The 16,743-nt window shown below is 35.8% G+C and overlaps 1 protein-coding gene and 1 long non-coding RNA gene across 4 annotated transcripts in view; one reads left to right on the top strand and one right to left on the bottom strand.

Annotated features, from left to right (window-relative positions):
- LOC101739037 (sodium/hydrogen exchanger 9B2) overlaps positions 1-16,743 on the bottom strand; it is a 75,129-nt gene that overhangs the window by 10,254 nt on the left and 48,132 nt on the right. For 2 of the 3 annotated variants that reach the window (XM_012692960.4, XM_062668192.1), the window contains exons 3-5: positions 2,092-2,183; positions 1,250-1,349; positions 561-709 (exon numbers count right to left, since the gene is read on the bottom strand). In XM_012692960.4, the coding sequence (XP_012548414.1) occupies positions 561-709; positions 1,250-1,349; positions 2,092-2,183 (341 nt within the window). Of the gene's footprint in view, positions 1-560; positions 710-1,249; positions 1,350-2,091; positions 2,184-12,897; positions 16,075-16,743 lie in introns of those variants that run through there. The other variant, XM_004929214.4, reaches the window with a different exon arrangement.
- The window catches only part of LOC134198762 (uncharacterized), a 31,980-nt gene continuing 24,454 nt past the window's right edge, over positions 9,218-16,743 (top strand). Inside the window, exon 1 of the long non-coding RNA XR_009972945.1 lies at positions 9,218-9,321. This is a non-coding gene — a long non-coding RNA (uncharacterized LOC134198762). The remainder of the gene's footprint in view (positions 9,322-16,743) is intronic.

The following is a 16,743-nucleotide window of genomic DNA, read 5'->3' as shown; positions in this document are numbered from 1 at the left end:
TTGCACCAAGAAAACTAATATAACAATTACGCAGTGAAACGAATGCGTATGTCGAAGGCATTTCATGTGAAGGCATGTGTGTCAACATCATAACTTTCTACTATGAGTTCTTAAAACAAGTCCCTGTGTATTGAGCAACATAGGTTGTTTTTTCCGGCTGCATTTTATGCAAATTAAATACATGAAAGTTTTGAACGATACGCAATGTGTTTAAATAAATAATTTTGAAGTGAAACTTCCTTATCGGCGTTGGAAAAAAATTTACCGTCACATTTTTCGGTTACGCGTCACATTTTTCCGTTACGCGCCATCTTTTTTGTATTCATGTCTATGATAATAAAATCCTTTTGTTTAAACTTTATCTAATTTAACTTTTTTGTATTCATGTCTATGATAATAAAATCCTTTTGTTTAAACTTTATCTAATTTAACTTTATTTAACCAATTTCTAGAAAGTTGCATGTAGATCATTTTTCGAAAAATAAGGCCATAAAGAAGTTTCACTTCTTACGTGTGTACACTAGTACACGCACACATTTTTTATTATAGATAAAACTTACCAATAAGGAGTACTGATAAAGTTTGCGCAAATGTTCGATAAGACGGGCATAGTGGGTATGGGCATACTCTCTGCCAGTGTGGAGGCTCCCACGAAGGAATCCCGGAGTCTTCTTGGTGACACTTAGCGCAACACGCATACCACCACGACCTGTGAACAGAATTGAAAATAAACAATTGAGGCCTATAAAATCAAAGGCAGCTAAATCCAAGTCTGTCAAATATTCAGGTAAACTACAAAAATCGGCCCTAAGCACGTCATTACGGATCCTCCCGATCCATCGAAGTACTGCTCTTGCTAGGGCCAGTGTTAGCAACACTCCTGGTTTGAGAAGCTGAAATAACTTTGTTCGGATAGCTACGATATTCTTTATTTTAAAGCACATTTATAAAGAATGAGGATATTACTAATAATCTGAATTTTAAATGATAAAACTTCGTTTATTAGTAATTAGTACAAAGTAAACATTTTTGAACTGAATTTGTTAGAGATGTAGCTGCATTTGTTACAATATAAAAACACTAAAGCGTATCCAACTGACTAAACAAGATAGCGCCATTGTTAATAATCCATCTTACGACATTAAGTAGTTTAGCTGCCTTTGATTTTATAGGCCTCAATTACCATGTTGTTATGTTACAAAATTGATAGTACTATTAATAAAAACAACAATAGTATTGATAATGTTACCTTTCGATGTGTTCGCTTTGATGTGATAATGCTTTTTTAGAGTATACTGAGGATGTCGTAGAATATTTTTTGAATCTCCCTTCGATGTGTCCTTGTCGTTCTGTGGAACAAGTGAACGACGGTTAGACGTACGGCACTATGACGAGTGAAATACACGAATCGATTCTCTTGTGAACGAACAGGTGTGATGGGAAACTTTACATTCCATACTATTAATAATTAAAATATTCACATTTAATGGCTTTAATGGGTTTGTCTAGTTTATAGCGAAGCCAAACAAGCAACCAATTTTATGAGTGTCTTTGTTTATGTGGTTGTCATCAAAAAGCAGCGGTAGGCAGCGGCTTGGCTCTGCCCCTGGCATTGCTGAAGTCCATGGGAGACGGTAACCACTCACCATCAGGTGGGCCGTATGCTGGTCTGTCTACAAAGGCAATAAAAAAAAATGGGTATGAGAGTTGTATTGGCCTAGAATGGCACCACCATTTCTCTTCGCATGGATGCCATAAAAGGTGGATGAAGAAAGGGTTGTAGTATTCTCCGAGAATTATACTATATTTATATTTCCTATATTATACTATATACTGTGTAAAAATCACTAAACAACACAACTTAGACTTCCACCTTATATCTCAAGCTTGGTGGCGGCAATTTCGTTGTAATATGTATGGGCTCAGGCAACTAAATACTACCTTGTGACCGTGAGCTCATCGGCCCATATACAACAGGAAAAAGGTAATTCCCTTAGATATCTCATATCATCATCATTTACTGCAAAAGGGTAAGAAGAAGATGAGATTTAGGTCTAAAATATTGTAATATAAAGTCTGAAATATTCATACCCCATGAGGAATCCATTTCTGCGTGTAGAGCATTGTGTAGGTTGCTTTTGCGGCGTGAGGGTCCTTCAGCTTGTGTCGAAATGCGTCCATTCCTGAAATAAGAAGAAATATTCAATCACCTTGTGATTTGACAAACTTTCTATCTCTATTTCTAAATATACTTCTTACAATATTAAGATAGTGCAGCCTGTGTGTTACCAGTTTTTAACATTTTGAAAATATTTTTAGACGTATTTTAAATATTGTTGGAAAGTGGTACAATATTTGAAGAAGGACATCGCGCTCGGAGGAGGGATGCTCATTCCAAAATCGGATTGTATGTTGCAGAGAAGATCCCTGGAAACGCACTGTGGATGAGCGTAGTGGTTCTAGGTAATATGGATGAAATTTGATAATTTTTTCCTTTCCATTTTTGTACCTACAAAAAATATATACTTACAAACGTTTAAATATATGTACACACATATAGCACACCAAGACTAAATACACTTGAGTGTCAATATTGCTTTTCCCCATACAAGTTGTGTGAATATTATTATTCGTATTGCTGTTACAGTTTTGTAAAATTATAAAAAAACTAGCGGCTCGCTCCGGCTCCGCTCGGGTCTTTAGCAAAAATTTCAACGACATTCGACTGTTTTATTTTTTTTAATAACAGTACACTTATTGCGGCATAACTATAATAGTTAGATATATGCTGTCGCGACACTTTTTATAAATACAAAGTCGTAGTACATTATTTTATTCTATCATCAATAGTTTTCTCAGGGCACGCGATGTAAAGAAAATTTTTTCTCCTACCTACGCCGAAAGTTCGGTTTTCCTCCCGCTGTACAGGGAAGAAAGTGTAACTTTTCCTCCCTGGGTACTGACAAGTGCGCATGCGCGTTAGTGTCTACGTCTGCTCTCACGCACCTAAAATTCTCCGCCATTGTTGTGCTCGGGTAATTTGCAATATTGTGTTTAGTGTAAAAGTGAAATAAACAAAATGCAATAAAATTTAATACTGAAGTATTAAACAAAGATGAGTTCATCAGACAGTTCTTATTCAATTAGTAGTAATTTATTTAAAAATTAAAAAACGGTTAAATTGTTTTTTTATGAGTATGGGGGCGCTCCGCCCCCCCTACCCCTGCCAGGGCTTCGCCCCTGGACCCCGGCTCGGTACTCCACGAACTTTCGCCCTGGTAGGAGAAAAAATAGTATGTGCACCGCAGGAAAAAAGTAGGACATCGTGTTTGGCGTGATTTTTACACGCGGGAGGAAATGTCCTACTTTTCTCCCCTGGTGCACAATGTAGTATTAGGTAATTTTTTTACACCCTTTTTTTATTGCTTAGATGGGTGGACGAGCTCACAGCCCACCTGGTGTTAAGTGGTTACTGGAGCCCATAGACATCTACAACGTAAATGCGCCACCCACCAAACCTTGGGTTACATTATTGGAATTTTAGTAAGGATCCCTAATTTTTTTCAAAAAATGTTACTCGCTAATAGTGTACCTTCCAAACAGTAAAATAATTTTTCAAATCGGTTCAGTAGTTTCGGAGCCTATTTCATACGAACAAACAAACAAATCTTTACTTTTTATAATATTAGTATAGAAAAACAATAACATTTTTTATAATAATCTTAGATGTATTCTTCCGCGATACCAAGATTAGACCACGCGGTTCATACTACACTAGACTACGAGAACTATAATTCTATAAATAAAAATGGATTTATGGAACTGGTATTTAGCGGTCCTTTCACTTTTTATTGCTGTAATTAACTACACGTTGAAAATCTTGCTTTAATTTATTCGAATAGTTGCCGGTGGCCCTGGTATTAAATAAAGATTAATTAAAAAGGACGGTAACGATTTTAATGTGAATCGGAAGGTGAATTTCACGAATAAGTTCACCCGTTGTTTTAATTTCAGTTGCCATGTTTTTGTGATTTTCAAACTGAAAAACTCTGAACTATATAGCTTCATTTATTACAAGGGCGTACCGAAGATTTCCAAGGTTAGCGTGTAAGTTGGCGAGATTACATAAATTGCGTACAAATATGTGATGCGGCCAGTGTGCCTATTTTTACAGGGAAGCAGGCATGCGTTTGAATTGCGGATTTGAATGAACATTACATTTATTGTGATGTGCTCCATGTTGAACATAAAATTAAAACGCTCATTACTTCCTTATTTGTGAGTAAAGTTTAATTTTGTTTTCGTCAAATCGATCAACATGTTTGTGTAAAAACGAAAATTTTGGGCAAGTGCGAGGCCAACGCTTCATTTGTATCTACCAAGCAAGCTAACGCTTCATTTGTATCTACCAAGCAAACTAATCTATTGTCTAAATAATAATCAGTAAATACGATCAGTACATTGTCGGTAAATAGTTTTTGCAATTACATCTATACTAATATATAAATCTACAGTGGTTTTTACGGATGTTCCGTTATAACTACTGAACCATGCATCCGATTGACTTGAAACTTGTTATCCATGTAGGAAAAACATGTACTTAATGGATAGGCTAATATTCAAGGGCGGATACAGCTTTGGCGCCAGGAGGGGGTCACATAGTCAAATTTAGATGCGTTCGTTCCCAAACGTTTGCCATTATACAAAGTTATTATATTATATTATATTAAATTAATTAAATATTGAAGGTATGTAGTTACATAAAATCTGTATGGTGACAAAATATATAAATAAAATCATTATATTCAATTAGTGGTCCACCTAAGTCCTGGAACCAGCTCAGGGGGTGGTCATGACCCCCATGACCCCCATGACCCCCCCCCTGGATCCGCTATTGCTAATATTTATATGAGTGTTGGACTTCCTACACCAGTTGCGGGAGCGTTAATGATGAGAACCTTTGTGGGGGTGAGAAATAATAATGTTAATTTTAAACGCCCAGCGAAGCGGACGGGTACAGCTAGTATTTTATTAAAATGTTGGGAACTCATAAAAATAAAAAAAAATATTAGTAAAATTAAATTAATTAAATAATAATTCAATCTGGTATTGCGGCCGAGTGCTCTGTACCTACTATGTCCCCGTCACGTACATACATAATCATTAATAGCGTCACATAGTGCGGAGTTTTTTCTTGATGTTCGTTTTTTTTATTTATCAGTGAACGAATTCGTAATCAATATATGGTTATAGCGGTCGACCCAGCTATTCAAGCGCATGAATACTTCGCAGCAGAAATTTGCTGGGAGGTGGTACCTACCCGCGCGTGCTTAGAAAATATATTATCAATATTAGAGGCAAATAATAATCTATGCATATTTACTTTTTATTACACGATGTTAACACGAGCTAACGGTCCACTTGGTGTTAAGTTGCTGGAAGCTTATAGAAAAAACTTCAGTACCTTCCTACACCTTGAAACGAGTACCCAGCATAAGGTATATTTCGAAGGCGTGACACGCCCTTCAAAATACGTTTCGCGGTGTCAATAGTCATGATGGTGCCTTCCCTTACCGACTCATAATTTGCTCATAATTAATTGATGGTAAATTAAGGCAATAAACTAAGAATTATTTGCTTTTGTAATACTCATATGATAAAATGAATAAATAAATCGATCTAATCATTTACATTACAAGTCAACCTTTCGTATAGTTGGCGCTTACCCGCAATATGTTTTCACGGAGTAATAATATCTCATTGAGACTACATACTTCAAGGGTATTTGGGTTTATTATTTCTATTAAGCTTAAGTCATGTGACTGTAAAGGTTAAATTGAGTCATGTGCCTAGCGTATGGCCGCAGTGCTTTTATTAATTAACGTTTTTGTGTCACAAGCTTCAGTAAAATGATAAAAAAACATTGAAACACAATGCATGCTGCTGTGTCGTGAATGGATAGCTATTAACTGATTACTATAAGTCATTTATTATTTATTGACTTCCTGTTCTCTTGATAAATTTTCGTGTTCTCGGTTTTTTAAAACATATTAATGCCTTTTAATATTCATTCACCGATTCTACAAAAGTCAAGTTTTTTCTTTGAGACATTACGTAGATTCTTTTAATTGCATAAATGGGTGAGCTTGCTCATGGCTCAGTTGTTTTTAAGTGATTACCGAAGCTTATAGACATGAGATCGATGTTTCAATTTTATAGTAGTATCATATGGCTGTCCCAGATCGGATAGTATAATTGTTTTACGGTAGAATTGGGAAGGACGGTAGTACATATCCATGCAGGCTCACAATACGCCCTGATACTAGTGATAATGTCCATTAGAATGAAGTTATATGATTTCTTCGCAGTGGAAACCGGAAAACGAGGCGAAGGTGTCGGCTTGTACTGAATTTTCTCAGCACGCTCTACCAGAATAATCCTATTCTATTGCTAAATTTGGTGATACTAGAGGTCCCGCAGTAGTCGAAATTCGACTATAATTAATTGGAATTGTAAGTTTGTATACTATTATGATTGTATGTTATACTTCTATAATCACAAATTTCGCCAGGACTACACTATAAAAAATATTAACAAAGGCAAACAATATTTGATATATTCTCAATTTGACAACAGACGCCAAGAACAAAAGTTTGACAATAAATTGTTAAATAGTATGCATGCGTGTGTGCGTCAAATACATGGTATGTAGTCTGTGTAATGTTGTCTTTATTGATTTAATGTATCTTTTATGCATTATTTTAAAAAAATATTAGAATTGTGCACTTCTTCTCTACATTCTCTATAAGTGTGGAAAATTTCATACTCCTCCGTCAGCGCAATTGTCGTAAAAAGGGATACAAAGTTTTTGCTTCACGTATTAATATATAGATAAAGGAAACTAGCGATATTGCGCTCCTGAGATTTTTTTGTTTATTCTTTGAATTGGAGAGTAAACAAATTGAGAGTAAGTATCTCAAAATTAGAATAGATATGTTCTTATTTTCAATTCAACAGCATCTTCGAGCATCGCAGAAAATGTATTAATAATTTCGCAAAAGAATTTAAAAAAAATAACAGAACTCTGCAAAGGCTGTTTAAGCCGTGACTGTGCCCACGTAAACTATATTATAATTATAATCTATGTAAATATGCTATATGTTGCTGCAGCTGTATCTACTATTTATGTAAAAAAATTATTAAGATACATAGCAATAGAGATATATTTAAATAGTTTGTTATTCTGTATTATAGGTTCGGTTTTATTGAGCGTTAAAATAAATTTCAAAAATAAGTAACAGCAGCTCTAGTGAAAAAAAAAAGAGTGATTATTATGATTTGCGCGCATGATGCAACAAAATTCAACAATATGAAGATGACACGTTTTGTTCATAAACAATTGTTAATTCGATCATTATTTATAGTATAATACATTTTCAAACATAAATAGTTTAGTGGCAAAGACTAGTGATATATACATATATAAAATTGAGGGAAATAACAGGCGCAAAAGAATACTTCCAAAATGCTTATATACACAATTTAAGTTAACCGGTCAAGTAAGTATTGAATACAAAATCAAAAAGGTCTTCTTCAATCAAGTAGACCTTCGTATGCACTTTTAAGTCGTCATTACTTTACCGCCATTTCGGAATGCAGTTGCATAACTACAATGAATAGGCAAAAAATTTAGGTCTTATTCTACGAGTATTCCAAATATAAATTCAACAAAATTTCGTATTTTTTCCAATGGACGACGGATAGGTGCACAGAATTTACGTGGTTTGTGTTTTTTTTTATTGCTTAAATTGGTGGACGAGCTCACAGCCCATCTGGTGTTAAGTCGTTACTGGAGCCCATAGACATTTTTTTTTTGTACAATTTTTCCTTGTTAGGAGAGGCAAGGGGATCTAAGCCCATACAGCCTTATGCCCCTCTACAAAGTAAATGCGTCACCCACCTTGAGATGTAAGTTCTAAGGTCACAAGTATAGTTACAACGGCTGCCCTACCCTTTAAACCGAAACGCATTACTGCTTCACGGTAGGAATAGGCAGGGTGGTGGTACCTACCCGCGCGGACTCACAAGAGGTCCTACCACCAGTCATTGTGTCATACGTATTTGTGACATTTGTTTTATAAACTTATTTCTAACCATCGTTTTGTTTACACAGGTGAGTATATTTTATCTTAACGACCGTGAAATATATGTAAGAAATTTTTGAAGTGTGGTAGACTATAAACGTGCTATGTAGGTGTGAAGAGAATTTGTTAACCATTAATACATATATATAATTATTTATTACTTATAAATGTAATGAAGTCAAATAAATAATATGTGTAACTGGATTACAAACGATGAACACTGCATATGGGAAGATATATTATTTATTACATGAAAAGTTTAAGAAGACAAACAGGCAAACTTAGTAATAAATTAATTGACATTTAAACGAATATTTGTTTGTGCCTGGACAATAAATAGATACAAATTTACGCAGATAAAAAAAAAGAATATAAATTCATACTAGCTTCAAATCTGATAGAAGGAAGTTTTGAAAAAAAAAAATAACAAAATCTGTCCAGTAAGTAGTCAGTCTTGCAAGACGTTCAAAGCATCCAATGGAGAAAATAATTGGTAATTTTGTGTCAAGGACACCGAACAGTTTAGTTACAAAAAAATTTTTTATCTTAATAGTTGCGACACATTCTTCTTCTTCTTTTTCTCCACCTTATCCCACTAGGTGGGGTCGGCACAGCTAATTTTTCTCTTCCATTCTCTTCTATCAGCCGTCATCTCAACACTCACTCCTCTCTCTCTCTCATATCGTCACATTCACATTCACAGTCACATGCATCTTCTCTCTACGGATCACATGTCCATATCACGCTAACCGTCCGCTCCTTAATTTGTTGCTTACCGGGGCCACTTTCACACTTCCTCTGATATACTCATTCCTTATCTTGTCCATTCTTGTCACTCCACACATCCATCTCAACATTCGCATCTCTGCCGCATGCACTCCTCTTTCATGCTTTACTTTCGTCGCCCAACACTCAGATCCATACAGCACGACAGGTCTAATGATCGTTTTGTAAATTTTTCCCTTCGGTAACACATTCTTATACTTATAAATAAAATAGAAGTAGTTTAATAAAAACTTTATGGATGGATAATTGTAAACTCGAATACCAATCTATGCCAATAAAATGTTTTACTTCAAACAATGCTGACATGTTTCACGTCGATTAATTACAGCATTTGTGGTGTATTGAAATCATTGAGTGTATCGAATGGAATCGTTTAACCTACGCGCACAAGGTAAAGGTTTTATTTGCGGAAAACTACGCGTAGATTATTAGGTCAATGCGTAACCGTATTAAATTTTAATGTAACAATTGTTAGATGTCGTATTTTGATAAATACGTTGGCTTATAAGTTTTATGCGATCTTTGATATATAAGGTTGTTATTAAGAAGTAATCTCGTGTAGATTCATAGACAAAGCATTCATCCGTTGCTCTATGGGCATAGGATAGCCATTTTTTCAAGAATTCAAGACTTCGACCTTATGCCTCAAGGTGATGTGTTGTTGGTGCCATGTGTACCTATATGTGTCTTATAACTTATTGCCGGGGTTGCTTGTTAACATATCTGTATAATTATTGTCTATATATTTAAATGTATTTATGTGAATTGTGTGATCAGTCTCTGGTTAGTAGTAGACGGTAACGTAGTTTGAGTCTGATAATTGTGTGTGATTTATCTTCGATTATTATTTCTTACCATTTTAACATTTTATGTAGGGTAGAAATCGAGTATAGAAATATCAAGGATAGATTTACCAAAAATAGTATTTAATGTAAATAAAATGTAAATGTAAATAAAATGAAAATAAATGCGTATGAAAATGTAAAATTAATGTATTTTAAAAAATTTGCGATTTTTTTTATTATTATTTTTTTATTGCTTAGATGGGTGGACGAGCTCACAGCCCACCTGGTGTTAAGTGGTTACTGGAGCCCATAGACATCCACAACGTAAATGCGCCACCCACCTTGAGATACAAGTTCTAAGGTCTCAATTATAGTTACAACGGCTGCCCCACCCTTCAAACCGAAACGCATTACTGCTTCACGGCAGAAATAGGCAGGGTGGTGGTACCCAGCCGCGCGGACTCACAAGAGGTCCTACCACCAGTAATTACGCAAATTATAATTTTGCGGGTTTCATTTTTATTACACGATGTTATTCCTTCACCGTGGAAGTCAATCGTGAACATTTGTTGAGTACGTATTTCATTAGAAAAATTGGTACCCGCCTGCGGGATTCGAACACCGGTGCATCGCTTCAACACGAATGCACCGGACGTCTTATCCGTTAGGCCACGACGACAAACGTTTGTCGTTTAAACAATCATGGTAAGCTAGAAGGTGATAATTATCATAAAATTTTTGGGTCGAAAGTCTATTCAGAAACAACTGAAGATAAGATAATATTGCCGTTTTTTTTTTTCGGAAATTTTTTTGGGTTATGAAATTCCTACGCAAATTACGGTAACATTCATGGACAGTCTTCTAAGATTACTTTTCTATTATAATAGCGGTTGCTTAATAAACGCTTTTTTATAAATATTTTTAGCATAAACTAAGTATATAAACTTAGAAATGTTTGATTGAAAGAAAATTACGATAGTTTTTTTTACAATAATCTTATAATTAATACTAAAATGATTCTACTTATAGCTCCACAAAGGTTCGTAGTTTGTTATAACATAGTTAAACAAACAATAGGTAACCAACTCGAACATAACAAAATAGAATATTCATTACTCTATTAATATTAGCCTACAATTTAAAGATTGATCATACATAAATAGGTATACAACATTTGTGGTTACATAGTTAAAAAATCATGGTTTGCTGCACGTGTTTTACTCTCACTAAACTGCTTTGGAGTAAAAACAGCCTAGCAACACGAAGGAACGGAAAAATACGGCACAGGCGATGGCTGTCAAAACACAACAACCGGATAGTTACAAGTAAATCGTTACCTCCATTCATGCACGGTGAATGAACAATATCGGTAGTAGCTGCAACCATTATGGCGACTGCGCGGAACTGTGGGTTAATCGTCAACGAACTCGGAATCACGATCGGTTCAAATCCCTCGAATTAACCCCATTAACATTGTTTACTGATCAATGTAAACGTAACAAGCTATCTGTTGGAGCTTAAAGTACCTATCTAGTCATAATTGTTTGCTTAACCAGATGTCTACATGTGTGCCAATATTATTTGTTTGCTTTGCATTTTGAGGCGATTGTGACGGTTAGAATTTTAATGAAGTACATAATATGGAATTGAAAACGTATGTATGTTATGTTTGTTTTATTCAAATAGTTTTTAACCGGAAAGCGTTTGCGATAACGAGAGTGTATTGCAATCAGCGAAACTCATTCGCTGTGACAAAGGTCCGGTGTATAATTATTTATGAGAAGCGACGACTTTTTTATGAGGCATTTACAGGATAACTATTCATCACGTGCTACCACGTGTTACTTGTTTTTTAACAATAGACACAACCACAAATAATGTATGGAGAACAATGTTCTATTGTATTTTCAATTGTAAATTGCTCAGTCAGTGATTCCCTTAGGATTTTATCAGTGCGTAGTGAAGCACGTGTTCATTATAAAATGTAGCGGTTTTATTCTTTCGTTTTAAATTAACTACGCAGGATGTAGGTAGAGGAATAATTGGATAGTAAGAAATTGTGATTTGTCACACTGGATTGAATTGGCGTCTTTACTGTTGTATTATAGTTTTTATGCCATAGTCGGGTGAACGAGTATATGTCCTAATTAATATTAAATTAAAAATATTCTTGTAAAACGTAAATTCATTGAAGTGGTTTTTTTCAAAGTTCCTAAAATTTAGTCAAGTTTTTTTGCTTGTCTACAAAGTTAAATTACGCTGATATTTCAATTTCATCTAAACAATATCCATAATTCTTTGAATTGAAATTTTACAACATTTCCGTCATTTTTGTGAACAAGCATTATTGAGAAGATCGTGTTACAGTTAGTTAATAAAATAAATAGTTTTTATATTATGCTGTTACTTGTGGTCATACTGCTAGGTAACACGAATAAGTATGAGTGACTCATAAATCTATGTTTAAAATTGTGTCTTATTTATTGTTTAGATCGATAAACGAGCTTATGGCCCAGCTGATGTTATTTCCGAAGCCCATGATATTACAGCGTAATCACCGCCATCTATCTTGAGACATGAGACTCGAGTCTCATGTTTACAGTATAACGGTTGTCCGACCCCTCAAATCGACGGGCAATAATAATACATTGTTGTTAGGGTGACGGTACTAAACTTTTTTTATGATTGAAGGATTACTAATAGTAGTTAGTATTTTAGTTGGGTAGTAGGTATTATAATATATTACTGGAGTCCCTAGTAGAAACTGAAATACATTATTTACTCTGAATTTATTTTTAGGAAATTTATTTATATAGTTTATTTAAATAGCATCTTTAAAAAGTAGTAGGTATCACTGAATAAACTTGCAAATGCAGAAGTCTTCGAAAGTAAGTTTGTAAAAATTTGCAATTGTTTGCGTAGTAAACACAATTTTCCACTATTTTATTGTTAGATGACAAATACCTATATACAATTTTTTTTAAAGTTTAAATTTAATTAAAGATGAATGATGAGACGAATAATATGAATGTCATATTTATTTGTTAAATTTAATGACAGACTGTAATGTTTTAATAGAGTCAGAAATACAATGTAAAAAGGAAATAGCACGTACGCATATAAATTAATTTGAAATAATTTTCATTGTAACTGAACGTGTTAAGGTATGTTTTAAAACTCACCAGTGTCGATTCAGTGCGTCGGTTTCAAGGGATGAATCTGAAGGGAGGTAACTGTCGTAGTGACAGCTTAGGCTGCTGTGAGACATCCTACATGGCACCCAGGAAGTCTTGTTCACTTTAAACTGATTAACGAACGTAAATATCGAGTGCTAATATAGGAGGCATGCCGTTCGCGTCAGCACGCTCCACACCTATGCCACGGCGAATGTGCATCTTATAAGAGAAGGTTCGGCTGCGAGTGAGTCGCCCGCCGCGCCTCACCCCGGGCACGTGACTGCCTCTGTACATTCAGTTTCGCCGGCCGGCTGACTGGTCATTGGCCGTACTGTAATTTTTTTTAATCAAGCCACAAGAGAAGGCTTTGTGCTGTGGAAACGCTCCGCGACCATAACCCGACGTGCCAGAGAACTGAACGATACACTGAACAGTGAACTGAATACTCGGTGGATTGCCGTGATGTTTATAGTACACGTGGAACGTTAAAGCAGCGTTTTACATAGCAACTGCTCCGCGATACGCCGAGGTCGAGCATCGGTTAAGCTTTAACCGCGCGGCGTGGCGCGTGTGCACCAATTTTTCCATCTGAACACATTGTTGTCGTAACTTGCGTGCAACCATAATTTGAAAACAAAGTTCAAATGAATGTGTCCCATATGGCAAAATATGTCGTCTTTAATCGTTCATATAGTAGGAGTACGCCTCGTTAGAGGAAGCCGATGTTTACAAAATGATTCCGTATCGTGATGCTTAATTCGAATTCCGAGAATTTAATGTAAATATTTTTAATTTAATAGATAGAATAATAATTGATCGAATTTAATTTAAGGTACACGAAGAAAATGACGTTATCAAATTATTGTTCAAAATATGCCTTATTTGTTGAGATAGGTATCAAACGAGTTTAATGACTACATGACGTACCACAGATCGTGAAAAATCCGTGCGACTGTTACAAATCATTGCCTTTTGTCGATTATTTTTGGTTGTTAACTAATACAATACAGGCACGACAGGTTTTTGTTATTGCACATGTTTGAAAATATGCCATTTGTGTATTATCTATGATGTTGATGTTGGTGGATGTTTTTTTTGTCAAAGATACCGAAACGTCTTCATGAAAACAGATTTAAGAGCGTAACGTGAACGTTAACGAAGCGGTTTTCATTATGAATGTTAACATCTTACGAAAGGCTCATTCCCGATCCTGTGGACAGAATGGAAAGCAGTCGACGTCGCCCAAAACACGTCATTTCGGATTCTCCCGATCCACTAACGGGGCTTTAAGGTACCTCAAGCACCGGTCATCGTTCTCGTCGAACCCATCGCTAGAGACGAAGGACTCGACGAGTAAATTACCCACAGACACAGCCCACTAAGTTTCTCGCCGGATCTTCTCAGTGGGTCGCGTTTCCGATCCGGTGGTAGATTCTGCGAAGCACGGCTCTTACTAGGGTTCGTGTTAGCAACGTCGTCAGGTTTGAGCTCCTTGAGCTCACCTAATAGTTACGGTTACGCTGAAATAGCTTCTCAAGGCTATCAAGATAGGTAGGAACAAAAAAAAAACGAATGGCTAGATTACTTCTTGCTTCTCAAAATGAAAAGATAACGAAATCCAGGATTACTTTGTTGTCCGTATTGTTTGTCCAGCTATTCAGATTTTAGGAGTAGCTAACCACTTCTAAAAGTATTAAGTTAATTTTTTTTACGGAATACTAAGGTCTATAACGGAACACAATGTATGATCTCAAGTTTTTCAGTCAACGCGAACAAAAGCATACCTAACCGATTGTTTTCTGAAAAGTTTGCATATCAATTATTAATAAAATCCATAGAACATATATTCTTGCATTTAAAAAACATTTACATTACATTTTTAGGTAAAGGCATCAACTACTGCTACTTTGGAAATGTATGAAATATTAAAAATCAACTATAAAGTTCAGTTCTTTTTATAGCATGTGATTTGCTCCAATCGGATAAAAACGTAGGCATTCCCGTTTTACTTAAAAAAAAATTTTATTTTTTATTATATTAAAATATTTATCAATAAAACGTCAAAATTTCTCTGGTGTTCAAACATAATATATGTTTGGTAATATTTTCCTTCTGTTCATAAAACGATCAGATAATGGGAACATGGTCTTTATAGTTAAAACTGGTATTCATAGACTTTTGTTTTAAATTACATAATTTTTTTTTATTGCTTAGATGGGTGGACGGTCTCACAAGCCACCTGGTGTTAAGAGGCTACCGGAGTCTATAGACATCTACAACGTAAATGCGTCACTCACCTTGAGATATAAGTTCTAAGGTCTCATTATAGCTACAACGGCTGCCCCACCCTTCAAACCGAAACGCATTACTGCTTCACGGTAGAAATAGGCAGGGTGGTGGTACCTTATTTATCTATTCCGTGGTGGTACCTAACCGTGCGGACTCACAAGAAGTTCTGCCACAAATTATTTAAGTTCAGGTTTTCTTATTGTGTCGTACATGCGAATCTGACACACGTACAAAATATATTTTTTGGAAGATTGCGCAGGCTTGTTCATATCCGGAACCCTCGTGGCCGAATTTAACGCCAGCCGGTTTTTATTAATGTCTGTAATCTCCAACACCACTTTACCTTAGGCGGGCAGTCGGCTTGTTCATTCAACTAATCAATAAAAAATAAATGTGAAATTTGTTTTATCTCTCATATATTTTACAACATATTAAAATCGTATCTCGTTAGAAAAACCTCATAACTCATAACGCATTCAAATTCTCTAATTCTATGTCACAATTATTACTTTGGTATAAATTGTAATTTTTAGGTGGTAATAATCATATTTTTCGGTCGGTAGCAGAAGTCGTATAGTAAGTATTAATAGTTAGAACGCTATCATATATTTTTGCGAGATCAATGATACGAAGACGTGCTGTGTCATTTCGGCATAAATTGTTTATCTTTCTAGAGGATTAATGTAATACATCTGGAACAAGATTAACAAACAATGATGTAAAAATAAACACAGTATTTCTTTCGATCAATGGTAAAGTTGCAAATTTAAGCCTTATGCAATCTATCTGTGTTAGTACGTAGGTAGAAATTCCATACTGCATTATCACGTGCATGAAATTGTATGACGTAATGAATAAAATAATATTGTATAATGTAATAATAAAATACTGTTTAAAGGTTTTACTCGTTTGCCTTTACAATATTAGTACTTTTTTTTTTTTTTTTTTTTTTTTTTTTTTATTGCCCTTGTAGGCAGACGAGCATACGGCCCACCTGATGGTGAGTGGTTACCGTCGCCCATGGACTTCAGCAATGCCAGGGGCAGAGCCAAGCCGCTGCCTACCGCTTAATACTCTCCACAAGCCTCGTTTGAAGAAGGACATGTCATAGCGCTCGGGAAACACCGTGGAGGGGAGCTCATTCCATAGCCGGATGGTACGTGGCAAAAAAGACCTCTGGAAACGCACTGTGGATGACCGCAGTGGCTCCAGGTAGTATGGATGAACTCTACTCCGGTGGCGGGCGGTGCGATGGTAAAAACGAGATGCCGGTATCATCTCGAACAATTCCTCAGAGCACTCCCCATGGAACATACGGTACAAAATACAGAGGGAACCGAAGTCCCTCCGCAGACCCAGAGGTTCCAAACGATCCGTGAGACCGGGATTATCGACAATCCGAACGGCCCTCCTCTGTATGGAGTCAAATGGAAGAAGCTGGTATTTGGGAGCCCCGGCCCAGAGATGGGAGCAGTACTCCATGCGAGGCCGGACTTGTGCTTTATAAAGCAAAAGCCTTTGTCCAGGCGTGAAGTACCGCTTCGCTCTGTTGAGGACTCCCAG

This window comes from Bombyx mori, chromosome 4 (assembly GCF_030269925.1).
Source record: "Bombyx mori chromosome 4, ASM3026992v2".
Lineage (NCBI taxonomy): Eukaryota > Metazoa > Arthropoda > Insecta > Lepidoptera > Bombycidae > Bombyx > Bombyx mori.
This window is presented reverse-complemented; position numbering and strand designations above follow the sequence as displayed.